The 27,153-nt window shown below is 43.5% G+C and overlaps 2 protein-coding genes across 8 annotated transcripts in view; both read left to right on the top strand.

Annotated features, from left to right (window-relative positions):
* MAP3K14 (mitogen-activated protein kinase kinase kinase 14) overlaps positions 1–14,192 on the top strand; it is a 36,174-nt gene extending 21,982 nt beyond the window's left edge. For 2 of the 3 annotated variants that reach the window (XM_077252660.1, XM_077252659.1), the window contains exons 8-16: positions 321–452; positions 990–1,094; positions 2,295–2,458; positions 3,144–3,294; positions 9,365–9,604; positions 10,503–10,600; positions 10,730–10,859; positions 11,261–11,361; positions 13,165–14,191. In XM_077252660.1, coding sequence (XP_077108775.1) covers positions 321–452; positions 990–1,094; positions 2,295–2,458; positions 3,144–3,294; positions 9,365–9,604; positions 10,503–10,600; positions 10,730–10,859; positions 11,261–11,361; positions 13,165–13,383 — 1,340 coding nt within the window. In that variant the 3' untranslated portion in view covers positions 13,384–14,191. Of the gene's footprint in view, positions 1–320; positions 453–989; positions 1,095–2,294; positions 2,459–3,143; positions 3,295–9,364; positions 9,605–10,502; positions 10,601–10,729; positions 10,860–11,260; positions 11,362–13,164 lie in introns of all 3 variants that reach the window. The other variant, XM_077252658.1, reaches the window with a different exon arrangement.
* A 5,368-nt stretch (positions 14,193–19,560) lies between these two features.
* Positions 19,561–27,153, top strand: part of EFCAB3 (EF-hand calcium binding domain 3) — a 97,949-nt gene continuing 90,356 nt past the window's right edge. For 3 of the 5 annotated variants that reach the window (XM_077252657.1, XM_077252655.1, XM_077252654.1), the window contains exons 1-2: positions 19,561–19,706; positions 24,432–24,492. The gene's annotated coding sequence lies outside the window, so the exon portion shown is untranslated. The remainder of the gene's footprint in view (positions 19,707–24,431; positions 24,493–27,153) is intronic. The other 2 variants (XM_077252651.1, XM_077252653.1) reach the window with 2 other exon arrangements.

Below are 27,153 nucleotides of genomic sequence, written 5' to 3'. Positions count from 1 at the left end.
CAGGTGTATACACCTACAAACATCTACTGGATACCTACCTACTTTGAAATCATTTGGCATAAAGAATTTGCTTGTTTCATTGACATCCTGCATACACGGAGCTGGATCATTTCTCCTTCTACCTTGTATCGAGCGTCTGCATGGTCGCTGATCACGGACTCTCAGATTCATCACAGCTGGTGGAGGGTGATCTACCATAGTTTTCCTTTTAATAGGCAGCGTTCACTGTTCTGTACGTTGTGGATTAGGCTTGTTTTGCATTGTGTGCTACAAAAAGCTACTGAAAAACCTTGGAACAAATTTGTGTCGATGTTTTTTAGGTGGATCTTTGGGCCAGCTGATCAAAAGAAGTGGTTTCTTGGCAGAGGATTGGGCCTTATATTATACAGGACAAGTGCTGCAAGGCCTGAAACATCTTCATGCTTCCAATATACTCCATGGAGACATAAAAGGTCAGTATCTCATTTTAGTCTTGGTCTCTTGAAGTTTTATTACACTTATCTTTACTCTCCTCTGAGAGGTTAGAAGGCATTATTGTTGAGCTGAGATGTATTGCTAGTGTTTCTTCAAGTTTTGGGCTCCTTCAGCTTAAAAGGTGTCCAAACACTAACACAAGAGATATTCAAGGAACTGTCTTCTGACTGCTTGCTAATCATACACAGCTCTCTAGGCCTAGTGTTCATGTCTATGCATGCGGAGAGGGAAGAAAGCCACAGGCCACATTTCTCCCCCAATATCATCTGTTGGTCCCTGCACACATCAGAGATGGCTGGTGTTACCGAAAACAGCGGTCACTTTGACCGACTTTACTGTTTTGGGGGCCTTTAGGTTTTGTGATTTCCTGATGACATCTCTCCGTTGAAATGAATAGTACTGTAGCGCACAGATGGACTTGCTATTTACTAATGAGAGAAAGACATTTTTAATTGCTCTTTCTTGTATTCTCCTATTTCTGCCTAATTTCTTCTATGAAAACTTTCTCTTTACAGCGGACAATGTACTCCTGACTGATAATGGAAAAACAGCATATTTGTGTGATTTCGGGCATGCAGCACAATTGCCTCCTGGAGGTTGCAAGACACAGTTATTGACAGGTAGGTGGCAGTGATAAAAAAAAATGCAAATCACGAAATAGAAAAAAAAATACTGAAAAATGACTAGAAAACAAACTAGAAGAACCTCACCAGTGAAAGAAAATTATGTAACTATTGAAATACAAGTTGACTGCCATCCCTCCGACCGCCTAATAAACATTCATGCTCAGTCTATACTATTAGTTGAGTGTTTAAAGGGACTGTGTCACTAGCTTTTACCTACCCCATCAGAGAGCAGTGTGATATAGAGGCAGAGACCCTGATTTTAGTGGTGTCACTTACTGGACTGCTTGCCAGAGTTTTGATAAAACCACTATTTTATCGGCTACAGATTTACCATTTCTCTGAATACTGAGCTCTGTATAGCCACGCCCACACTATTGATTCACAGCTCTATGTACACTGTGCATAGGCAGAAAGCTGGTGGTTGTTTGGGTGAATATGGAGGACAACATGGCAGCAGGCTTACTGCTGATACAGCAGTGATTTTATAAAAACTACAGCAAGCAGCCCAGTAAAGGATACATCACCGGGCTCAGGGTCTCTGTCTTTACATTATGCTGCTCTCAGGTTAGGTGGCAAAAACCTGGTGACAGATTCTTTGTAAAGGAGTTTTCTAACTGAGAAGAAGTTATCACCTTTCTACAGGATTCACACCGACTGGCAAAAAGGGGAGCTTCTTGTTAGAATAGAGGGGCAGTGGTCATGCTTGAGTGGCATACAGTGACAGTGGTCATGCTCTAGTGGCATAGAATGGCAGTGGTCATGCTCGAGTAGCATAGAAGGGCTGTGGTCATGCTCGAGTGGCATAAAGCGACCGTGGTCATGTTCGTGTGGCATAGAGCAGCCGTGGTCATGCTCAAGTGTCATAGAGCGGCCATGGTCATTCTCAAGTGGCATAGAGTGGCAGTCAGGTATGAACACTGCTGTTCCATTCTATTCGGGATCAAACTACTCATGTCTGTCCATCGGTGGGGTTCTCAGCAGTCGGACCCCCACCAATATATAAGTTAGCACCTGTCTAGTAAATAGGCGTTAAGTTCTTTTCTGCTGCCAGATACAATCTGACATCACATCATGCAAGTGTGTGAAAATGAGCAAGAGATTAGAAAGTACGGTATATTTAATTAGAGTGAAGATAAAATTATTACATGTTTGGCTAAAATGAGAACATAGTAATTGTACTATTGTGTCCCATAGGTGACTATGTCCCAGGCACTGAAACACACATGGCCCCTGAACTTGTGCGTGGGGAACCTTGTGACACAAAAATGGATGTGTGGAGTACATGTTGCATGCTTCTTCACATGTTGAATGGCTGGCATCCGTGGAGCCGTACCCACAAAGCACCCTTATGTCTGAAGGTAAGTCCACTATATAAATATCAGACAATAAGTCATACTGAGCAATGAAGGCTATGTAACCATTTCATATTACAAAACATCAAGTCTGAAAATCGACTGAATAACTTACCTTGTGCCGATCCAGAATTACAGCTTCTATTATACTCCAGAGCTGCAATCACAATTCTGCTCATTGTAATTGAATCCAGCTAACAAACTGACCCATCTCTAGCAGCTTAGCTGATCTTCTACAATGCAAAGGGTCAGTCAGTGTTTCTGATATCAGATCACTCTACAATGGCAACACTTCCCAGAAAGCAAATCACCAGAGCAGGAGATGTATAGCCTTTAATCCAGCACAGAATGCTGGGAGATTTCCAATATGAAGCCAAGAAAATAGAAAATACAGCTCTGGAGTGCCAAACATTCTGTAAAGCAGGATTAGTGCTATGGAATGTAATTGAAAAATCTTCTAAACTTTTTCTGTTTGAAATGATGCCTTAAAGATTTATTTTGTAAATGGTTTTATTTATCACTTATCCATATAACTGATGAATGTGATAAATGTATAACTGATGGGCCTCTGTGACTATCCAGTGATCCCACGAATACAAATCGGACCACCAGAGAACTTACAGTTATCTTCTATCATGTGGGTAGCTCATACATATAGTAATGTAGCTCGCTATTCTTTTTCTGTCTTTAGATTGCCACGGAACCACCACCATTGCAAGAAATACCCCCAAGCTGTAACTATCTAACCTGCAGTCTCATAGTGGATGGACTGCAGAAGGATCCTACTAGCAGACCAGATGCGGTCGATCTCATCCAAAAAGTGGAAACTGCAATTCAAAAAAGTAAGCACTGTACTAATGCTTAGTTGATATGAAAACAGGTAAACCATAGCATGAGACTACATGCTGTTAAAGGGAATATGTCTCAGATTTTTAATCTGAGAGTAGCATAAAGTAGGGGCAGAGACCCTGATTCCAGCGATGTGTCACTTACTAGGTTGTGTGTTTATTAAAATCAGTGTTTTATCGGCAGAAGATTATCACTACAGGACTAGGTGTCTTGTGCCTCTTAGTCAACTGCTCTGTGTAACTCCGCCCCAGCACTGATTAGCAGCTTTCCCCCTATGCACAGTATGCCAATGAGTGGTGTGGGTGGGATTATACAGAGATCAGCATTCAGAGAATCGGTAGATCACCAACAAAAAAAAACAGCGATTGTGTCAGTTAAGCTCATTAAGTGATATATTGCTGGAATCAGAGTTTCAGCCCTAACGTCTCGCTGCTCTCAGATTACATAGCAAAAACCTGGTGACAGATTCCCTTTAATACGTAGAAGCAACATTAATTCTGAGAAAGGAATCTATGTATTAACCAATTAACGACCGCCGATACGCCTTTTAACGGCGGCAGTTAAGGGTACTTAAACCACAGCGCCGTTAATTAACGGCGCTATGGAAAAAGTGAATAGCGCCCCCCAGAGTCGGATTTTCTCTGGGGTCTCGGTTGCCGAGGGTAGCCGAGACCCCAGAGAACATGATTCGGGGGGTTTTTACCGACCCCCGAGTTGCAATCGCCGGTAATTAACCGTTTACTGGCGGTCGCAACAACAACAAAAAAAACGCGATTTGCCATTTAATTTCTCTGTCCCCCGATGTGATCGCACATCGGAGGACAGAGAAATAGTGTCCCCGATGGCCCCCAATAGCCCCCCAATACTCACCTATCTCCCCCGGTGCTCCTCGTGGCTCCCGATGGGCGCCGCCATCTTTATTCCAGGAAAAAATGGCGGGCGCATGCGCAGTGCGCCCGCCGCCCGGCACCCGGAAGATCTTTGGGGTCTCGGCTGCCGGGGGTAGCCGAGACCCCAAAGAACATGATCGGGGTCGGTTTTTACCGACCCCTGCTTTGCGATCGCCGGTAATTAACTGTTTACCGGCAACCGCAAAAAAAAAAAAAAAGCGATCTGTAATTCTCTGTCCTCTGATGTGATCGCACATCAGAGGACAGAGAAATAGGGGGATTCGGGGACCCTATCATACTCACCCGGTGTCCCTGAGTCCTCCTGCGTCTCCTCTTGCCGGCCGGCTTCTTCCTCTGCAAAGAAAATGGCGGGCGCATGCGCAGTGCGCCCGCCATCTGCTGCCATCTGCCGGCCGGCAGGAGAGACGAGTTGGGGCTAAAATTAGGGTTAGGGCTAGGGTTAGGGCTAGGGTTAGGGTTAGGGCTAGGGTTAGGGTTAGGGTTAGGGTTAGGGCTAGGGTTAGGGCTAGGGTTGGGGCTAAATTTAGGGTTAGGGCTAGGGTTAGGGTTAGGCTACTTTCACACTAGTGTTTTTTGGCTTCCGTCGCAATGCGTAGTTGGAGAAAAAACGCATCCTGCAAAAGTGCTTGCAGGATGCGTTTTTTTCTCCATTGACTTGCATTAGCGACACATTGCGACGGATTGCCACACGTCGCATCCGTCGTGCGACGGATGCGTCGTGCTTTGGCGGACCGTCGGCACAAAAAAACGCTACATGTAACTTTTTTGTGCGACGTGTCCGCCATTTCCGACCGCGCATGCGCGCCCGGAACTCCGCCCCCGCCTCCCCGCACCTCACAATGGGGCAGCGGATGCGTTGAAAAAACAGCATCCTCTGCACCCGTTGTGCGGTGCTTACAACGCTAGCGTCGGTACGTCGGCCCGACACACTGCGATGGGCCGAGTACGACGCTAGTGTGAAAGTAGCCTTAGGCTTCTTTCACACTTGCGTCGGTACGGGGCGGTCGCAATGCATCAGCCCGATGTACCGACGCACGTTGTGAACATTGTGCACAACGTGGGCAGTGGATGCAGTTTTTCAACGCATCCGCTGCCCAGTCTATGTCTTGGGGAGGAGGGGGCAGAGTTACGGCCACGCATGCGCGGAAATGGCGGACGCGACGTACAAAAAAAAGGTTACATTGAACTTTTTTTGTGACGACGGTCCGCCAAAACACAACGGATCCAGTGCACGATGGACGCGACGTGTGGCCATCCGTCGGTAATACAATTCTATGGGCAAAAAAGGCATCCTGTGGGCACATTTTCAGGATCCGTTTTTTGTCCAAAACGACGGATTGTGACGGATGCCACACGACGCAAGTGTGAAAGTAGCCTTAGGGTTAGGGTTAAAGTTAGGGCTAGGGTTAGGGTTAAGATTGGGGCTAAAGTTAGGGTTAGGGCTAGGGTTGGGACTAAAATTAGGGTTAGGGTTGGGGCTAAAGTTAGGGATAGAGTTGGGATTAGGGTTAGGGTTTGGATTAGGGTTGGTATTAGGGTTACGGTTGGGATTAGGGTTACGTTTGGGATTAGGGTTGGGATTAGGGTTAGGGTTGGGATTAGGGTTAAGGTTAGGGTTGGGATTATGGTTAGGGGTGTATTGGGATTAGGGTTAGGTTTGAGGTTAGGGTCGAGATTAGGGTTAGGGGTGTGTTGGATTTAGGGTTTTGATTAGGGTTATGGTTAGAGTTGAGATTAGGGCTGTTTTGGGGTTAGGGTTGTGATTATCGTTAGGGTTGTGATTAGGATTATGGACCGGGTTGAGATTAGGGTTAGGGGTGTGCTGGAGTTAGGGTTGGAGTTAGAATTGGGGGGTTTCCACTGTTTAGGTACATCAGGGGGTCTCCAAACACGACAGACAATTTTGCGCTAAAAAAGTCAAATGGTGCTCCCTCCCTTCTGAGCTCTGCCGTGCGCCCAAACAGTGGTTTACCCCCACATATGGGGCATCAGCGTACTCGGGATAAATTGGACAACAACTTTTGGGGTCCAATTTCTCCTGTTACCCTTGTGAAAATAAAAACTTGGGGGCTAAAAATCTTTTTTTGTGGGAATAAAAATATTTTTTATTTTCACTACTCTACATTATAAACTTCTGTGAAGCACTTGAGCATTCAAAGTTCTCACCACATATCTAGATAAGTTCCTTAGGGGGTCTAGTTTTCAAAATTTGGTCACTTGTGGGGGGTTTCTACTGTTTAGGTACATCAGGGGCTCTGCAAACGCAACATAACACCCACAGACAATTCTATCAAAGTCTGAATTCCAAAATGGCGCTCCTTCTATTCCGAGCTCTGCCGTGTGCCCAAACAGTGGTTTACCCCCACATATGGGGCACCAGCATACTCAGGACAAATTGGAGAACAAATATTGGTGTCCAATTTCTCTTGTTACCCTTGTGAAAATAAAACTTGGGGGCTAAAAAATCTTTTTTGTGGAAAAAAAAATATTTTCTATTTTCACTACTCTGCATTATAAACTTCTGTGAAGCACTTGGGCATTCAAAGTTCTCACCACATATCTAGATAAGTTCCTTGGGGGGTCTAGTTTCCAAAATGGGGTCACTTGTGGGGGGTTTCTACTGTTTAGGTACATCAGTGGCTCTGCAAACGCAACATAACGCCAGCAGACAATTCTATCAAAGTCTGCATTCCAAAACAGCGCTCCTTCCCTTCCGAGCTCAGCCATGCGCCCAAACAGTGGTTTACCCCCACATATGGGGTACCAGCATACTCAGGACAAATTGGACAACAACTTTTGGGGTCCAATTTCTCTTGTTACCCTTGTGAAAATAAAAACTTGGGGGCTAAAAAATCTTTTGTTAAAAAAAAATATATTTTTTATTTTCACGACTCTGCATTATAAACTTCTGTGATGCACTTGGGCATTCAAAGTTCTCACTACACATCTAGATAAGTTCCATGGGGGGTCTAGTTTCCAAAATGGGGTCACTTTTGGGGGGTTTCTACTGTTTAGGCACATCAGGGTCTCTCCAAACGCGACATGGCGTCCGATCTCAATTCCAGTCAATTTTGCATTGAAAAGTCAAATGGCGCTCCTTTGCTTCCGTGCTCAGCCATGCGCCCAAACAGTGGTTTACCCCCACATATGGGGTGTCGGCGTACTCAGGACAAATTTTACAACAACTTCTGGGGTCCATTTTCTCCTGTTACCCTTGGTAAAATAAAAATTTGGAGGCAAAAAGATCATTTTTGTAGAAAAAATGCGATTTTTTTTATTTTCACGGCTCTACGTTATAAACTTCTGTGAAGCACCTGGGGGTTTAAAGTGCTCACCAAACATCTAGATAAGTTCCTTAAGGGGTCTAGTTTCCAAAATGGTATCACTTGTGGGGGGTTTCCACTGTTTAGGCACATCAGGGGCTCTCCAAACGTGACATGGCGTCCGATATCAATTCCAGCCAATTCTACATTGAAAAAGTAAAACGACACTCCTTCTCTTCCAAGCTCTGCGGTGCGCCCAAACAGTGGTTTACCCCCACATATGGGGTATCGACGTACTCAGGAGAAATTGCACAACAACTTTTGTGGTCTAATTTCTCCTGTTACCCTTGTGAAAATAAAACTTTGGGGGCAAAAAGATCATTTTTGTAGAAAAAATGCGATTTTTTATTTTCACGGCTCTACGTTATAAACTTCTGTGAAGCACTTGGGGGTTCAAAGTGCTCACCACACATCTAGATAAGTTCCTTAAGGGGTCTAGTTTCCAAAATGGTATCACGTGTGGGGGGTTTCCACTGTTTAGGCACATCAGGGGCTCTCCAAACGCGACATGGCATCCGATCTCAATTCCAGCCAATTCTGCATTGAAAAAGTCAAACGGTGTTCCTTCACTTCCAAGCTCTGCGGTGCGCCCAAACAGTGGTTTACCCCCACATATGGGGTATCGACGTACTCAGGGGAAATTGCACAACAACTTTTGTGGTCTAATTTCTCCTGTTACCCTTGTGAAAATAAGAATTTGTGGGCGAAAAAATCATTTTTTGTGAAAACAAATGCGATTTTTTATTTTCACGGCTCTACGTTATAAACTTCTGTGAAGCACTTGGGGGTTCAAAGTGCTCACCACACATCTAGATAAGTTCCTTAAGGGGTCTAGTTTCCAAAATGGTGTCACTTGTGGGGGGTTTCCACTGTTTAGGCACATTAGGGGCTCTCCAAACGCGACATGGCGTCCGATCTCAATTCCAGCCAATTCTGCATTGAAACAGTCAAACGGCGCTCCTTCACTTCCAAGCTCTGCGGTGCGCCCAAACAGTGGTTTACCTCCACATATGGGGTATCGGCGTACTCAGGAGAAATTGCACAACAAAATTTGTGGTTAAATTTCTGTTTTTACACTTGTGAAAATTAAAAAAAATGGTTCTGAAGTAAAATGTTTGCAAAAAAAAGTTAAATGTTCATTTTTTTCTTCCACATTGTTTCAGTTCCTGTGAAGTACGTAAAGGGTTAATAAACTTCTTGAATGTGGTTTTGAGCAGCTTGAGGGGTGCAGTTTTTAGAATGGTGTCACACTTGGTTATTTTCTATCATATAGACCCCTCAAAATGACTTCAAAGGTGATGTGGTCCCTAAAAAAACCATGGTGTTGTAAAAATGAGAAGTTGCTGGTCAACTTTTAACCCTTATAACTCCCTAACAAAAAAAAAAATTGTTTCCAAAATTGTGCTGATGTAAAGTGGACATGTGGGAAATGTTATTTATTAACTATTTTTCGTGACATATCTCTCTGATTTAAGGGCATAAAAATACAAAGTTTGAAAATTGCAAAATTTTAAAAATTTTCGCCATATTTCCGTTTTTTTCATAAATAATCGCAAGTAATATCGAAGAAATGTTACCACTATCTTGAAGTACAATATGTCACGAAAAAACAATCTCAGAATCAGCGGGATCCGATAAAGCGTTCCAGAGTTATAACCTCATAAAGTGACAGTGGTCAGAATTGTAAAAATTGGCTCGGTCATTAAGTACCAAATTGGCTCTGTCACTAAGGGGTTAAACATGCCACTATTAGAAAGAATAAGACCTGCCTGCATAGACCATATACCAGATATAATGCTTTAATAAATTACAAGTCTTTTTTCTTCTAGTTGGAGGTCTGAAATCATCATATAAAACAGAATACAAAGAACCTCGAATGTTCCCTCCTCACACCGTGACAGAGGTCCTGGAGGTCTCCACTTATCAGCTCAAGACTTTTCATGAAGAAGCCATGACTGTTCAGGACTACAGTACTCAGCAGATAACAGAAGATGCCTCCTTCACAAGTCACAAAAGTCTGGAACAAGCCAGGATATCATGTGAAATGGAGATTGAGCGTCTAGAACTAGGTAACGCTCTGAAAATGATGCTTTGCGCAAACTATGTTCCCTTCATTATTTCCATTACACATGCTGTACTTATAGTAGCACCCATGCTTGGTATAGCTGTTTTGTCCCAAATACTTCAATGGGATGAAGGAGAAATACCAAAATCTCCCACTGCTTAAAGCTTGGCCCAAAAGATCAGTATAAACAATGAGGGGACGTTGCTGATAAGTGGAGGTGCAGAGAGTCAGACACCTATGATCCAATATTGATGGCCTATTATATGTGTGGTAGAGCACCTCACTCAGCTGGACACAGAAGTATCTCTGGAACACTGTCTCTTTAAGAAAGTACTTGGTTTATTGTAGCAGCATAAACCAACCTTAAAAGTAAACACAGCCCTCTGGGCAAAACAAAGAAACAAAAGAAAGAAAACACAGTCCTTTTTCCTAGCGGGATCAGACCGCTAACAGGCAGCAATGTACACAGTTCAGTTAGGGCACACAGCTCCCTGAAGTCCTATCTCTCCAGGAACCACTGAACACTGGAAGCTCTGCCACTAAGCCATTTAAGCCCTGACTTTGTGACTCCATCATGTGACTGATCACATGATTCTGACATCACACAGGTCCTGGCAGTTTTTCAGGAGGTGATACATGGACATTCTCCCTCCCGCTCTATGAATGACCACTAAAACCAACCCATTATGTATATGCTGGAGGAAACTAATCTGGTTTCACATCACTGACGCAATCATGCGCAGTGACATGTATCTCCCCTCCATCACTTCACCAGTGACTCTGTCACATATGGTATAGATAGGGCACAATTTTTCTAAAAAAAAAGGTGGATATACACACCAATATATACTTGTGTAACGATCAAAATATTGCTGCTTGATGATGAATTCCTCTTTCCATAGACCTGTACATGGAGAATCTTTCTCAACCTTACTCCCTTGAGGAACAAGAGCACATGTTTCTGAGTGAGACCAGCCTGGAGCCTCTGCCCAGTCGCAAGGTACTTAGTAAAAACTACTCTATCGTAAATGTACAAGTGACCATTTTTCTTGTATTATTGCCCACAGGCTTGAGATACAATCACAAACGCTCATTAACCACCAATCTTTATTTTTACTGATTATTGCAGGACTCCCTGACAACTTTGGACACTAAAAGTTCTGGGATTTATTCATGGGACAGTCAGATGGAACCCTGGAGTTTACATAGTGACTCACTCTTCAGCGGAGGAATCGCAACTACTCCCAGCTGGTTCAATGGTAAGTTGAGATATTTCTAATTTCTGAGGGTACAATGCATAAAGAAGAGAATTCCTGGGTCATGCACAGCCCCTGCATACAGTTGATGTACGGTATATTCGCATCTCAGATACTTAGCTATTTCTGGGACTTCATCTTTCACACATCCTCTGGCTATGCTATAAATGTTCGAGAAGTAAATATTCCCTTTAATAGAATCATAAAATGATAATTTCTTGAGAAGGCAAGATGGCACTTACTGTACCACATTTATATAAATGGCACCTGCAAATTGACAATTTTGAGTTTTCGGCCCTAATAAATGCATCACAAAAAACAGTGGTGCTTGGACAAAACAAATGTTGCACTTTTTTATTATTTTGGTACAGCCAAACTTAATAATCTCATTTTATATGTTTTAGGGATAAAAGTCCATCTGAAGGTCTTCAATGGAGAGACACTGCATATCTGGGAGTCTGGGAGGACCAAATTGGGAGACCTGGCAGTTGGGATCAGCAGTCAGGTACGCCGCACAGTGGCATATGTCACCCACTGACTCCCATGTTAAAAAAAAAAAAAAGCCTCACAGTATGCTGTTTTTGCCATAGTCCACTCTTTTGCCCTCGGTTGTGTAATTGGGGGACTATGGATATGGTCAGTGCATGTGCCGGGAACGTTCCTTGTGCATGCACTGATGGGGTTCACATAACCTGAACTGAGCATAGTCTTGATAGTGGTAGAGTACTATGGAATAACAGTTTGATTGTAAGGGTATGGAGAGAGAGAGATTTCTCAGTCCGCCAGAAACAGCTTTTTTACAGATCCAGAAAAAAATGGATGAAACGTGTGGTCATCAGGCACAATCCAACGCTAATACAACTCGATGAGAATAAAAACGGATCAGTTTTTTTCAAAACTCGCCAGATTGTGCCTGACGGCAAAAACCTGATGTGTAAAAGTAGCCTAACAGAGCTAACCTGTAGTGTGACAGTGAAGCTACCACAGGTGGCAGCAGAATAGTCAAAACAAGCAGGGTCAAATCCTAGACTGTAGCGCAGTACCAAAGGAAAAAGCAAACTCGAGGTCAGAGACAAACCAGGAGGTCAGTAACAGTCAAGGGGAGAAGAAGCCAAAAGACAAATGACCAAAACAGGTCATTATACACGCCAAGTCAAACCAGGGAATCTGCACCCTAAAGGGAAACACTGAGTCAAGACGGGAACAGGGGAAAACAGAGACACGGGTTCAGACAGCGAATGCAGCAGGACAAGTCGTAGAAATCAGAGTCAGCTACAGCAGCACTAGGCAGAAACTATAACTGACATGATCTGCAGGACACAGCGGGGCTAAATAGCATACCTGAGATTAGAATGAGGCTGAGAAAAGTTAACCCCTGACATGATCAGACTGGGAAAAGGGAAGACAGGACTCAAAACCCGGTCTGGATCATGACAGTATGTTCACATATAGGAGAACTGCAGAGCAAATTTTCTGCAGCAATTTCGCAATAATCCACAGGAAAATCTGCAGCTGCAAATTCCCACAAAAATGAATGGATTTTGTTGCTGATTTCTTTGGAAAATACAGTGGAACATGTAAGATATTAAAAAAAATCACTATACTTACCCTCCCTGGTGTAGACATGGCTTCCATGCATGGTCTCATATTGGTCGTTATTCTCCTATTATGAGGCCTTGTCCAAAATGACTGCTGTTGCTGATTAGCTGCAGTGGTCACATGGGATGATACGTCATCTCAGGAGGCTGACTAGTACAGAGACCAGCGGGGGGACTATAAAAGGGAGCCACGTAAGTGCCAGGCAAGGTAAGTAGAGTGATTTGCTTTTAGACTTTGTGAAAACTGCACGTTTGTCAAAACTTGTAGATTTTGCTTCTGAGTGATGGGTAATCCACAGCAAAATCTGCTGTTGAACGGAAGATGAAAAATCCAACAAATCCACAGTGTTAATTGAAGTGTCACAAAGCTGGTCAACTTACTTAGGACATCAATATCATTGAACTGGTACTTTCCAATGATTAGCTGTTAGAGGTGCTGGCGCTGGCAAGGTATACACTTTGAACGTAGTTGCATGGGACTGAAGAACAGCTCCAGCTTCCGGGTACTGAAGAACAGCACCTATTCCTTTGCATAAGAGCTGTTCTGCAGTACCTAGCAGCGGACACTACACATTGATCACAGCAGCACAATGCTGTACCATTCAAAATTTACATCCAGCCACCAGTGAAGCCTTTAATATTGCTTTCATTGTGAAGTCCTCGTTTATTACATGTTACTAACAAGTCTATAAATTCTATCTATTCTACAGATTCTTATGAAATCCTTCACAATAGTGGACTCAAAGGGGACGCCAATCCCTTGGGACACAGATATCGCAGACTGTGGAATTGAACTACAATGTTCTTTAACTCATGATCGGGGAAGCTGGCTATGGCGAGTGAACAAAGGGATGATAGAAGAAGGGCATACAAGGGAGGTATATACAGGCGGAGGGACGGAAACCATAACTTCTCCAACCCCAGAGTGAACCCAATGACTGAGGGGCTACAAAACTCCTTTCTGACACCAAAACATGTGCCTTACTACTTGTCCGGGGTCCTAGATCATGTGCAGAATACACAAGATCATGTTTTGAAGTCAAAAAATGTAGTAACTTTATTTTCAATAAAAAAGTATATTTTCTTGTACATTCATCCAGTGAAGCAACCAAGCAATCAACACATCAACCACAACTGGTTCTTCATGATGTTGGGAGGTCTCGTTATCATGTGGTAGCCCATGGATAGCACTTTTGTGGGGTTTATGCAGGCATTAATAGCACAATGTGGAACCCCCCCATTCAGAGTGCATTAATACAAATTTTATATTCATTCATTCTCCTCAGGGTGAGACCTTATCCCTGCACAAGACACTTTCTCTATGTGGTGAAGAGGAAAAGTGACTAAGTGAGGTTACAGTAGCTGAGGTCTTCTGGACCTTTTCATGTTATATACAAATTATTTGGTTATTTTCTTCATTGACACCACAGTGGTGTATATAAAGTAGAGGGGCCCATAGCAAAGATCATATAGGCCTAATAAGACAAGCAGTGTATCTAGAGCACCAACTTTACGTTACGTAAACTCCACATGAGGAACCTCTACAAAGGCTAGGCCTGACTCTCATCTGGTTGAGTTTCCAGGATTGTTCCGGCAAAATCAGGACGGTTGGCAATTTTGAGAAAGGTTAGAAAATATCTGTAAGGTATATAAAGTGGATGAAAGAGCAGTGACTGGATGAATTATTGTAACTGCATCTCTGTAAACCCTATGCTAAATAAAAATCACTCTGACCACTACTTTGCTTCTGACTTTTGTACATTCTGAAACATCTTAGTTGTGTATTATTTAATATATTTCATAGAAGGGGCAGAGAAGAGAAATGAAATGATGCAAGGAAACCTCATTTTGGGTCTTATTAACATGGTGCTGCTTTGATGACATCTTCTTTCCGTGAACTAAGCCCCGTTTTTATAACTGATGGACTATTTTATATATACACAGTGTAATTTATAGAAAAAATATTATACAAGTCATACTGGAACATTTACAATATTTGTTTTTTCATCGTATGTTTGGATTTTTTTTTTTTAAGTTTGGATGCCAATTTTTATGATACTCATGTTAGTAATACTAAATAAGCACAGGAAAGCAAAACTATGGGGCAAATTGGAGGTTGTCCCATGAACAAAGTACATATTATATGAATTAATAGATCTTGGAATAATAGCTTCCACAATTGGATGTGTTTAAATAAAATGTTCCTGTGCTGAGATAATCTTATACTTGTGCCCCTGCTGTGTACTGTGTAATGCCTGTGTCTGACCGTGCAGGAACATGGTCTGATCATACCGGAGCTCCTGGGCAGGGGAGGAAGCAAAAGAGGGGATAGAAACAGGACAGCACGGGATCACAGCTGAGATAGCAGCTGCTGCTTTCTGTGAGGTTAATCATATTTTTAACCCCTTTACCCCCGAGCCTGTTTTCACCTTCCTGACTAGGCCACATTTTACAATTCTGACCAGTGTCACTTTATGTGGTCATAACTCTGGAGCCCTTCAATGTTTCTCAGTGATTCTGAGAATGTTGTTTCGCGACATGTTGACAGATAATACCCAAGAGTGATGCCATTTTAAAAACTGCACCCCTCAAAGTGCTCAAAACCACATTCAATAAATGTATTAACCCTTCAGGTGGTTCACAGGAATTAAAGTAATGGGGAAGGAAAAAATGAAAATTTTGCTTTTTCCTTCAAAAAGTTGCTTTAAACCCAAATTTAGCATTTTCACAAGGGTAACAGGAGAAAATGGACAATGACTCCATTTTGAAAACTACACCCCTCAAGGAACTTATCTAGTGTGGTGAGCACCTTAAACCCACAAGTGCTGCTCAGAATTTAATAATGTTAAGCCATGAAATAAAAAATGACATTTTTCCCGCAAACATGTTGGTTTGTCTCCATTTTTTTCATTCTCACAAGGGTAATAGGAGAAAATGGACTGTACAATTTGTTGTGCAATTTCTTTTGAGTACACCAATACCCCTTATGTGGTGGAAACTACTGTTTTGGCACATGGCAGGACAAAACAGCATAAATCATCCCAAATTACCCCATTTTAGAAACTGAGTACACAGATACCTCATACGTAGTCAAAAACTACTTTTGCACAGATCAAAGCTCATAAGGGAAGAATCATCATATTGGAGTTCAGATTTTGCTGGAAAGGTATGAGGGTGCCATGTCACATTGGCCGAGCCCTCATGTGATCCCTTTCTCTCAGATGTGGAGGAGATGGAAAAAAAAATGCTCCATCGTCTCCATTCTGTCAGTCAATGGAAATTGGATCGCACTCGGAGCAAAACTATAATCTGCACAAGCCCTAAGGGTTATTGCCCCCAAAGAATCAAGTTATTATCCCCTATCCAATTGAATGAAGGGCTCTGGGACCCCGAAAACGGGTGCTGTGTGTGAATACGATTTAGGAGATGAAAAGGAAAGTACTTTCTTCTCCCCTCTGAACTGGAACTGGAGTATAAGTTGGTATGCATGCAAAATTCAAAAAAGTCATCCCGCCTGCTCGACCCTTATTTACATTGATGTCACTTTGACACATGGTAAGGTTTTAATGCTAGGAGGTTAGGACCATCTCATTTGGGTACACCTTGATGCTGGTGGGATGAATTTTACGCTTTTTTAATCAAAAACTGTGTTTACTAATTACCCTGTATTATTTATATGCACTATTGCTTTTCAATAGGCAAATTTTGGTGGGATTGTCCAACTCTTGTTAAACAAATGGTGTTGGGGGATATAAGGATTGCCTGATTGGTCTGATTTTAAATTCCAAGCCCTTTTGCTATTGGGATAAGATGATGCCATAGGTGTTTGGAAGGGACTTTCTCTGCACTCTTCAATGAAAACACATGAACGTTTGGCCAAGCTGAACACTCATGTTTATGGAGGAGTTGGAATGATAGCTGCCTGTAGAAAACATGAATATGATCAGTTTAAGGCCATCTTTAGACAAGCACAGTATGTAACAATCAAAAAAATACATAAGAACACAACAACAAAAAATAAGTTTGTGAAGGTTTCCCTAATCTCACAAAGCAGAATATACTTTTGGAGAGACTGGCTAGAGTGCCTACAGTTACATATATATAATAGAGCCATTGGCACTTCATAAGTACCATGGGTGGACATTAATAACTACACAATAGGGTATGAGATAGAAGATGCATGAAAATCAGAGGGTATATATATTTATGTGCATCAGGCATTATAGTCATTGTTTTATAATTTATTATGCCTGCAAACATTTTGTACACCACAAATTTACCGGACAGTAGTTATATGGACCCACCTTTTTATTCTTCTTATATACTGGTACCACATCAAGCTATGTGCACAAAGGTGACACTGGTAGAGTTTCTGAGTTTTTCCAGGCAAAGCCACTTCAGTAAAATGCCAGCGGCTTAGTCGGCGGTGTTGCTTTTATCCTTGCTGCATTTGACGCCAAGTCACTTCTCATGGCCAAGCTGCGAGACGGCATAGCCAAGAAGTCAGAGGTCGAAAGCCAGGAAGGTACATCATAACCAGAATGAAGAGACAAAGGTGTGGTCAGGCAATGTTCTAAGGTCAGAATACTAGGAGGATAGTGGATCAGAGCAGTAGGGGTTAAACAGACGGATGGTCATAGCGAGGTCCAAGATCAGGCAATGAAAGATCACAAGACACAGGGAGACAAACCACACATTAGCTGAATGTAAGTCTGGCAGAGGTCTGGGAGTAACAGCCCAGTTAAGTAGCCTGGGGATCACCTGGGACAATGAACACTTGGAGACAGCCAGCGCCTCTCAGATTGGATGGCTGAGCTGTCAATCAACACAATCAACACAATGAGAGCTCAGCGCACCCCTGCATCAGACTGGTTGACTGAGCTGTCAATCAAAGTACTCACTGCTTCAGCACGCCTCTGTTCCAGATTGGACAGCTGAACTGTCAGTATCTGTGTAAGGATTCTGGACTTTCCTGGTGCCTGTTCGCCCTGATCCAAGATGGAGTCTTGGATCTCGCCCTGTCATGGAACTTCCTGTCTGTCCCGATTATTTAAGTCCGGGTTATGTGTTCTAAGGTGCCTGAGTATTTTGTGCTGCTGGCTCCTGAGCTTCTGCCCGTTTGCTGGTGAACTCCTTGCTTCTTCTGCTCACCAATCGGTGGTCTGCCTTTCTCCATTCAGCTACCTCTCGTCTCTGGAACTTCTGCGACGGGCTGCGCACCAGTGGAAGTATCTTCTTTGTTTGCAAAAACTTTTCCCTGTGTTGTGCCTCTTTGCACAACCACACCAGTATGATTACAGTGCAATGATGCCACTCGTTTTTCTTTACTTAGCTGCTTTTTTCTTGCCATAATACAAATTCTAACAGTCTATTCAGTAGGACTATCAGCTGTGTATCCACCAGACTTCTGCACAACACAACTGATGGTCCCAACCCCATTTATAAGGCAAGAAATCCCACTTACTAAACTTGACAGGGCACACCTGTGAAGTGAAAACCATTCCCGGTGACTACCTCCTGCAGCTCATCAAGAGAATGCCAAGAGTGTGCAAAGCAGTCATCAAAGCAAAAGGTGGCTACTTTGAAGAACCTAGAATATAACACATAATTTCAGTTGTTTCACACTTTTTTGTTAAGTATATAATTCCACATGTGTTAATTCATAGTTTTGATGCCTTCAGTGTGAATGTACAATTTTCATAGTCATGAAAATACAGAAAAATCTTTCAATGAGAAGGTGTGTCCAAACTTTTGGTCTGTACTGTATATATAGACTGTATATATGTTTTCACGAATATTTGAGCCCATGGATCCATTATATGTCCATTTTGCAAGCCAGCGAGAAAATCCCACCATACGGATGCCATACGGATGTCACAAGGATGCTTACATGCGAGAAAATCGCATCCTCGCACTGCACACAGATCACTGTTCAGGGAACAGTTCTGCAATTCTTGTCCGTGTAAAACGGTCCAATATTTTATACGTTGTGTGTAACTCCAGCCTTAAAGGGATAGTCGTTCAAATTTCGAAAATTGCAATGTTTAAAAATTTGTTGTCAAATTTCTGATATTTTTATAAATAAGAGCAAAACATATGAACTTAAATTTACCATTATCATAGTATAATGTGCCACGAAAAAACAATCTCAAAATCACTGAGATTTGTTGAAGCGCACCAGAGTTAATATTACATAAAATGATGTGTCAGATTTTAAAAAATAGGCCCGGTCACTAAGGCTAGGTTCTGTGCGCAGCGTATCATCTGCATGCGCAAACGCATGCCAAAACGCATGCTTACACCTCATCATCTTACGCATGACACAAAAAAAATTGTTGCGTGTGCATGCGTTTGCGTTTTTTTATGAGCATGGTAAAGTTGGTGACATCATTTCATGGAAATGCGCAGTCTAAAGCACGCATGCGTACGCATCTCCTTGCGTACCAAGGCATTTCCATAGACAGTAATGCGCTTTTTGACACTCATCCGCAATCATACGCATGATTACACAATATTTGACGCCTCAAAAAATGCAACATGTTGGGTTTGCCAGAAACTGATGCATACCGCGAAATGACGCATGTGGATCTATGCGGATCATACGCTGCTCACAGAAATGCTAAAAAAATGCACAAAAAAAGCCTGTGAAAGAAGCCCTCTGTTACATTTATGCTGGGAATTAACCTAGATGATATCCTGAACGTATCTGTATCCTATAACGGTCCGTACATTTACAAAAATAAGTGTCCTTTGGGCATACATTGGGAGCCATTTTTTTCTTATGTCTTTGATATTCACTTATACTTCCTAACACAAGGGGGCACTGTGCTGTATATGTGTTCATATGGCAGCCATATAATGTATGGCAGCACAGGCCAGGCTATGGCTGGCACTTATAAGGTAACTCTAGCTGTCAGCTTGTTGGGCAGTGGCTGGCACTATCATTTCCGTGAGGGCACTATGTGATATCAGTATGGCCCCCAGAATAGTGCACTGCCGGGTGACGTCACACGACCTAAGGTTCTCTCCGTAGCAGCAGCAGCCGGAATAATACCACGTGATCAGGAAGTACGCAGTCTACTGCCGTACACCATTCCTGCCAGCAGGGGCGCTGTGAGCTGCAGAAATCATAAAGCGGCGCGATCCAGTGAGTCGTTCTGTCATCCGTTGCTGGGCAACAAGCGGGTCAGGCCGCAGACTCCCCGAACTGCAGCACACAAGAGCCGGGGTAAAACTCGCAACATCGCCTCAGGTGTGACACATGTGGCCCTTATTTCCCTCTAATTTGTGCATGTTTCGTTAGGTAGAACTTTTCACCTCCTTCCCCAAAACGTTTATGTTCACACAAAACAATTTTCTGTCAGATTTTGGGGCTGTAATCCACGTATAAAACTGATTCCTATTGTTTTTAACAAAATTCTGTAGCTTTCAATTTATTTCTAAAATCAAATTATGGAAAAAAATCAAAGTGACGTTGCTCACCGGTGCAGTTTCCGCTCACATTCCCTGTAGGCGGCCTGAAGTGTATCAGCACCATTGCTAAACTGTAAGTGTGATTAGGGCCGGTTTTAGGCAAAGTGGGGCCCTAGGCAAAGTTTAAAATGGGGCCCCAAATGCTAACATATTGCACATCACACAGGAGCATTTCGGTTGTATTTACAAGCGCGGAGTTCAGGCCGCTAAACGAGTTTGATCGACAATACTGAAGTCGTTGGACGCTTGTTTCCCGGCCTCTTTCCACCGTCTGAGAAAGAATGATGGGGACAGAACGATCACTAACAGATCACCAGACAGTATCATGTTATCAGCAGCACATCTACAGTTTACACCGGCGATGTGCTGCTGAGAACAATGATTTTTATTCCGGCATAAACAATCCAATCACCCAATGAATACGCAGCATTTTGCTTGTTTAGTATAATACACCCCATACTCCTCCATATATTGTAATGTGACCCATAGTCCTCCATACTGTAAAATGCACACCCCATAGTCCTCCATATAATATAATGTGCCCCATAGTCCTCCATATAGTATAATACACTCCTCATAGTCCTCCATATAGTATAATACACTCCTCATAGTCCTCCATATATTAAAATATACTCCTCAGTCCTCCATATAGCATAATACACTCCTCACAGTGCTCCATATAGTATAATGCACCGCCATAGTCATCCATGTAGTACAATTCACTTCCCATAGTATTATGCACCCCATAGTTCTTCATATAGTATAATGTATTCCCCATAGTCCTCGATACAGTATAATTCAGCCCACATATAGTATAATGCCACCACCCCACAGAGTATAATGCAGCCACCACACAGAGTATAATGCAGCCCCCCCACAGAGTATAATGTAACCCCCCACAGAGTATAATGTAACCCCCCACAGAGTATAAATGTAACCTCCCCATAGAATATAATGCAGCCCCCCCCATATAGTATAATGTAGCCCCCTCATAGAGTATGATGCAATCACCCGTTATAGAATATAAATATAATACAGCCCCCCATAGAATATAATGTATCCCTGAACAGGATATAATACAGCCCACCTCCCCATAAAATATAATGTAGCCCCATCAAAGAGTATGATGCAATCATCCCTCATAAAATCTAATAAAGCCCCCCACAGAATATAATGCAGCCCCCCATAGTATATAACACAGCCTCCTCCATAGAATATAATGTATAATGTACCCCCCAAATATATAACACAGCCACATAGTATATAACACAGCCTCCCACATAGAATATAATATACCCCCATAGTATATAGCACAGCCCACATAGTAGTATACAGCACAGCCCACACAGTTGTATACAGCACTGCCCATACAGTAGTATACAGCACTGCCCACACAGTAGTATACAGCACTGCCCACACAGTAGTATACAGCACAGCCCACACAGTAGTATAGAGCACAGCCCACACAGTAGTATACAGCACTGCCCACACAGTAGTATACAGCACTGCCCACACAGTAGTATACAGCACAGCCCACACAGTAGTATAGAGCACAGCCCACACAGTAGTATACAGCACTGCCCACACAGTAGTATACAGCACTGCTCACACAGTAGTATACAGCACAGCCCACACAGTAGTATACAGCACTGCCCATACAGTATACAGCACAGCCCAAACAGTAGTATACAGCACAGCCCACACAGTAGTATACAGCACTGCCCACACAGTAGTATACAGCACTGCCCACACAGTACTATACAGAACTGCCCACACAGTAGTATACAGCACAGCCCACATCCCCCCTTCCCTCCCCTCCTCTCCCCTCCCGAGAATGGCCCCACAGTCCAGTAAAAAAAACCAACAAAACACAAGCTCCTCACCTCTCCTCATACCCGCGCTGCTCCCTGCTCCTGACGCGTACCTGCAGTGTCAGAGGCAGAGCAGGGAATGATGGGAGGGAGCGTCAGGTGACGCTCTCTCCTCCATCATTGCTTTGAACTGTACCGGCAGACGCCGGTATAGTTCAATGCGGCGGGGGAGTCGGCGCTGGCGGCAGGTGGGCCCCCCTACCTCACAGGGGCTCCATAGCGGCTGCGTGACTTGCCGCTAGCTGGGGGAGCGGGGGCCCCAAGCAGCTGCCTGCCCCTAACACCTGCCCTGAGTGTGATGCAGACAAGGGTCAGCTTCACATTTGTGCTGCAATGGAGAAAGCACTTCAGATTTCTCTACCACTGTCACTCACAACATTTCTGGGGCCTTTACACCCTCTCAGTAAGGAGTCCGTCCACAATCCCTGTTGTTCCCCCAGAAGACCCTGCTTTCCCAGTAACACCTCCGTCCACCCTCGCTCTCCCAGTAACACCTTTGGGCGCCCCTGCTCTCCCCATAATGCCTCCGTCCATCTCTGCTCTCCCGGTACCATCTGCAGCCACCTCCACTCTCCTGGTAATGCCTCCAGATTTTCCCCCTGCTCTTCCGGTAACGACTGGACATTCTCACTCTCCAAGTAATGTCTCCAGGCACCCTCACTCTCCTAGTAACACCTCCAAGCACCCTCACTCTCCCAGTAACGCCTCCAGATGCCCCCACTCTCCCAGTAACACCTCCAGACGCCCCCACTCTCCCAGTAATGCCTCCAGACTTCCCCACTCTCCCAGTAATGCCTCTGGATGCCCCTACTCTCCCGATAACACCTCCGGACACCCTAGCTTTTCTGGTAATGCCTCTGGCCAACATCGCTCTCCCGGTAACACCTCCAGACCATCCCTGCTGCCCCAGGAATGCCTCCAGACACCCCTGATTTCCCAGTAACATCTATGACTGTCTCCACTCTCCTAGTAAGACCTCCACCCACCCTTGCTCTCCTAGTAAAACATCTCTGTCCACTCTCTCCCAGTAACACCTTTGGATGCTGTCATTCTCCCAGTAAGGTCTCTGTCCGCCCTCGCTCTTCCAGTAACACCTTTAGGTGCCCCTGCTCTCTCGGTAATGCCTCCATCCATCTCTGCTCTCCCGGTACCATCTGCAGCTGCCTGCGCTCTCCTGGTAATGCCTCCAGACCCCCTTTCTGCTCTTCCGGTAACAACTCTGGACATTCTCACTCTCCAAGTAATGTCTCTAGGTACCCTCACTCTCCCAGTAATGCCTCCAGACACCCCAACTCTCCCAGTAATGCCTCCAGATGCCCCTGCTCTCCCGGTAACAGCTCCAGACGCCCCCACTCTCAGGTAACACCTCCAGACACCCCCACTTTCCTGGTAATGCCTCTCGCCACCGTTGCTCTCCCGGTAACACCTCCAGACCATCCCCACTCCCCCGGAAACACCTCTGGACACCCCTGCTTTCCCAGTAACATATACGACTGTCTCCGCTGTCGAAGTAAGACCTCCATCCACCCTCCAATTAGCGTCTCTTTTTTTTAAGGCAAAAATGCTTACAACAGACTCAAAATGATGAGGTTTGCTTAAGGCTTTTTTTTAAATGGGTTGTCCAGCCCAAATCGATAAGTCTGCAGTCTGTGTGCCTGCAGACCATTGAATCCTGGCCAGTGGGCGCAGCCTCGCTTCCATACACTTGTATGGAGCGAAGCCATGCCTTCTAGTCGGTCACTAGATTGGGCACGGCCTCACTCAATACATGTGTATGCAGCAAGGTAACGCCCTCTAGACAGACCCTGGCTGGGAGTATATATAAAGTATACATCCCCGGGAAACCGGCAAACTCCACAGCCTTATAAATGCTTATGAGACTGTTGCGTTTAGGTCAGGGGACCCACGGCCAGTCTGAACTGAATAATTCAGCCTAATGCATAGAGCGAAATATGAGGTAGGAGTAGCCCTTTAAAAAAAGATGTCAACAATTAGAAAAACATACCACCTTTCTGCCACACCTGTCCAAAAGTTCAGCCCTATTCAGTTAAGTGGAGCAGAACTGCAATATAATGGATAGGTGTGGCACTATTTTTTGTTAAGAATGAAAAATACTGTATGCTTCATTTTAAAAATTCAAACCCCCAAGCTATGATCTTTGAAACCATATTGATATTATATGTTTGCATAGACATCTCTCCTCAGGGACCTTGTTTGTACAGGAATTACAGAAACCATTCAGTAATCGAAGTCTTCAGCCAAGTCCTACTAAGCAAAACCCCTTTCAATGAACCATGGGTCAATATGAATTGGCGCCATCGTATCCTAAAAAGCTGTCCAAAGATTCTCAGCACTTACATCATTTCTTGTTAACCCAGCCTATTCAGAACCTATATATACACACTTGCCGTTATCAGAAGTCACACAACCTATGAATAGGCAAAGAAACCAGGGTTCCCAGAGAAAACCCATGTTATAGCAGGTAGACCCTACAGCTCAATGTAGATGTTGTACTTTGTTGGCTTTGAATCCGGGACCCCAGCTCTTCAAGGCAACAAACAATTGTGATTGAAGGATAGAGGGTCCAAGAGATGAACGTGGTTTTCCTGTGTAACCTGTATGTTTATTTTCAGGTATCTGAAAACATCTAAATTCCTGTAACTTTATCGTGAATAAAAAGAACTTTCCAGAAGAGTAAGTAGTAGTAGTAGTCAATGCATTATGAGTATTTACTGGTAATATAAAGAGAATTTAGTGTTTTCAGTGGTTATGATATTTACTGTACAATATACAGCCTATTGTTACCCTCCATCATAAATAATAGTTCTTGTGCAAAGAAATAAAGGGGTTGACTTCTATTTTCTTTCCAACGACTGGATGGGCACGGCATGGCCATATATATACTGCATATATATGACCAACACTTTTGGCCACGACTGTGTGTGTATATGTATATATTGTAGAGGTTCGGACTCACTCAGCTGTGGTTGAAGTAGGCACAGGAAGCAGTTTTGTTAAAATGTCCAGGCAGGTCTATTAAGACTGCATAAACCGCTCTGGAAACCAAACAAAGGAACAGCCTTTTCCGGCACAGAATGAAAACACAAATTAAAAGGTCCATACAATATTGCGGGTTCACCCACTCAGGATAGTGTCCAGTTCTTAAGGCCTTAGCACAGGCCAACACACAGGTGATCCACACCTCTCCAGACCCAGGCACCGAATGAGACACTTGGTCTCAATTTTATCTGCCAAATCACTCCACCAGGGTGGGGATATGTGAGCACTCATTCCCACCATCTCTTTTGACTGCTTGTAAAACTCGAATGCCATGTACGAGCTGGAGCATCAACGAAGCTACCAACTTTCTGAGCTTACATTACCGAAGCTACCAACTTCAATGATACATCACATTGTATGATTTTAAATAATTAAATTGCATTTTATTGCAGGAAATAAGTATTTGATCACCTTTCAACCAGCAAGAATTCTGGCTTTCACAGACCTGTTAGTTTTTCTTTAAGAAGCTCTTCTACTCTGCACTCATCACCTGTATTAATTGCACCTGTTTGAACTCGGTATGTGTATAAAAGACACCTATCCACACAATCAATCACACCAACCTCTCTACTATGGCCAAGACCAAAGAGCTGTCTAAGGACCCCAGGGACAAATTATAGACCTGCTCCAGTCTGGAATGGGCTACATGACAATAGACCAGCAGTTTGGTGAAAATGAAACAACTGTTGGCACAATTATTAGAAAATTGAAAAAACACAAGAAGACTGTCAATCTTAGGCTAAGTTTACATTAGCGTCTCTGTCGCAGCGTATCATCTGCATGCGCAAACGCATGCCAAAACGCATGGTTACGCTGCATTTTTTATCCGCATCAGTTTACGCATGATGCCAAAAAAAGCTGCGTTTGCATGCGTTTTTGCCTGCGTTTGTATTGATTGTGTGCATGCGTACGATATTTCCAGGAGGGCGTGTCTGAATGGGCATGTCCTGGACATGCGCAGTCCGAAATACGCAAGCGCATCGAACACATGCATACGCACATCCTTGCGTACCAATGCGTTCCCATAGACAGTAATGCGTTATTTGTGCTAATTTGATGCCTCAAAAAATGCAACATCTTGCGTTCGCCACACACCGCAAAATGATGCATGTGTATGCATCCGCATGCTAATGCATGTCCCTGCGTACACAATGTTAAATATATGTACACAAGACGCTTTCGGATCGGTACGCAGGTATGCGCTGCGCACACATACGCAAGTTTGAACCCGGCCTTACTCGGTTGGAGGCTCCAATGTAAGATCTCGCCTCGTGGGGTAAGGATGATTCTGAGAACAATCAGGAATCAGCCCAGAACTACATGGGAGGACCTGGTCAATGACCACAGTCTCAAATATTACCATTACTAACACACTACGCCATTGTGGATTAAAATCCTGCAGAGCACACAAGGTCCACGTGTTTATGCCAGCACATGTCCAGGCCTGTTTGAAGTTCGCCAATGACCATCTGAATGATCCAGAGCAGGCATGAGAGGTCATGTGGTCACATGAGACTAAAATAGAACTTTCTGGTATTCACTCGCCGTGTTTGGTGGAAGAAGTAGAAAGGTGAGTACAACCCCAAGAACATGGTCCCAACCATGAAAAATGGTGGGGGAAACATCATACTTTTGGGGTGGTTTTCTGCAAAGGGGACAGGACGGTTGCACCGAGTTGGCGGGATGTATGGATGGGGTCATGTATCGCAAGATTTTGGCCAACAACCTCTCTCCCTCAGTAAGAACATTGAAGATGGGTCATGGTTGGGTCTTCCAGCATGGCAATGACCTGAAACACACAGCCTGAACAACTAAGGAGTGACTCAGTAAGAAGCATTTCAAGGTGCTGAAGTGCCGTAGCCAGTCTCCAGACCTGATTCCAATATAATATCTTTGGACAGAGCTGAAACTCAATGTTGCCCAGCGAACAGGAAATGTCTGACCTATGTAATTGCAAACAAAAGTTTCTATACCAAATATTAAGTTCTGTTTTTCTACTGTATCAAATACTTATTTCTTATTTCATGCAATAAAATGCAAGTTAATTATATAAAAATCATACAATGTGATTTTCTAGATTTTTTAAGATTCTGTCTCTCCCAGTTGAAGTGTACCTACCATAAAAATTATAGTCCTCTCCTTTCTTTGTAGATGTGAAAACTTGTAAAATTGGTAGTGTATCAAATACTAATTTTCCCCACTGTATATATACACACAGTCATGGCTGAAAGTGTTGACACCCTTAAAATTGTCCTATAAATTGAAGTCTTTCTCCCAGAAAATTATTGCAATTAC

Source organism: Ranitomeya variabilis, chromosome 4, assembly GCF_051348905.1.
Source record: "Ranitomeya variabilis isolate aRanVar5 chromosome 4, aRanVar5.hap1, whole genome shotgun sequence".
NCBI classification, from domain to species: Eukaryota; Metazoa; Chordata; class Amphibia; order Anura; family Dendrobatidae; genus Ranitomeya; species Ranitomeya variabilis.
Note: the sequence above shows the minus strand (reverse complement) of the source record. Positions and strands in the feature narration are given on the sequence as shown.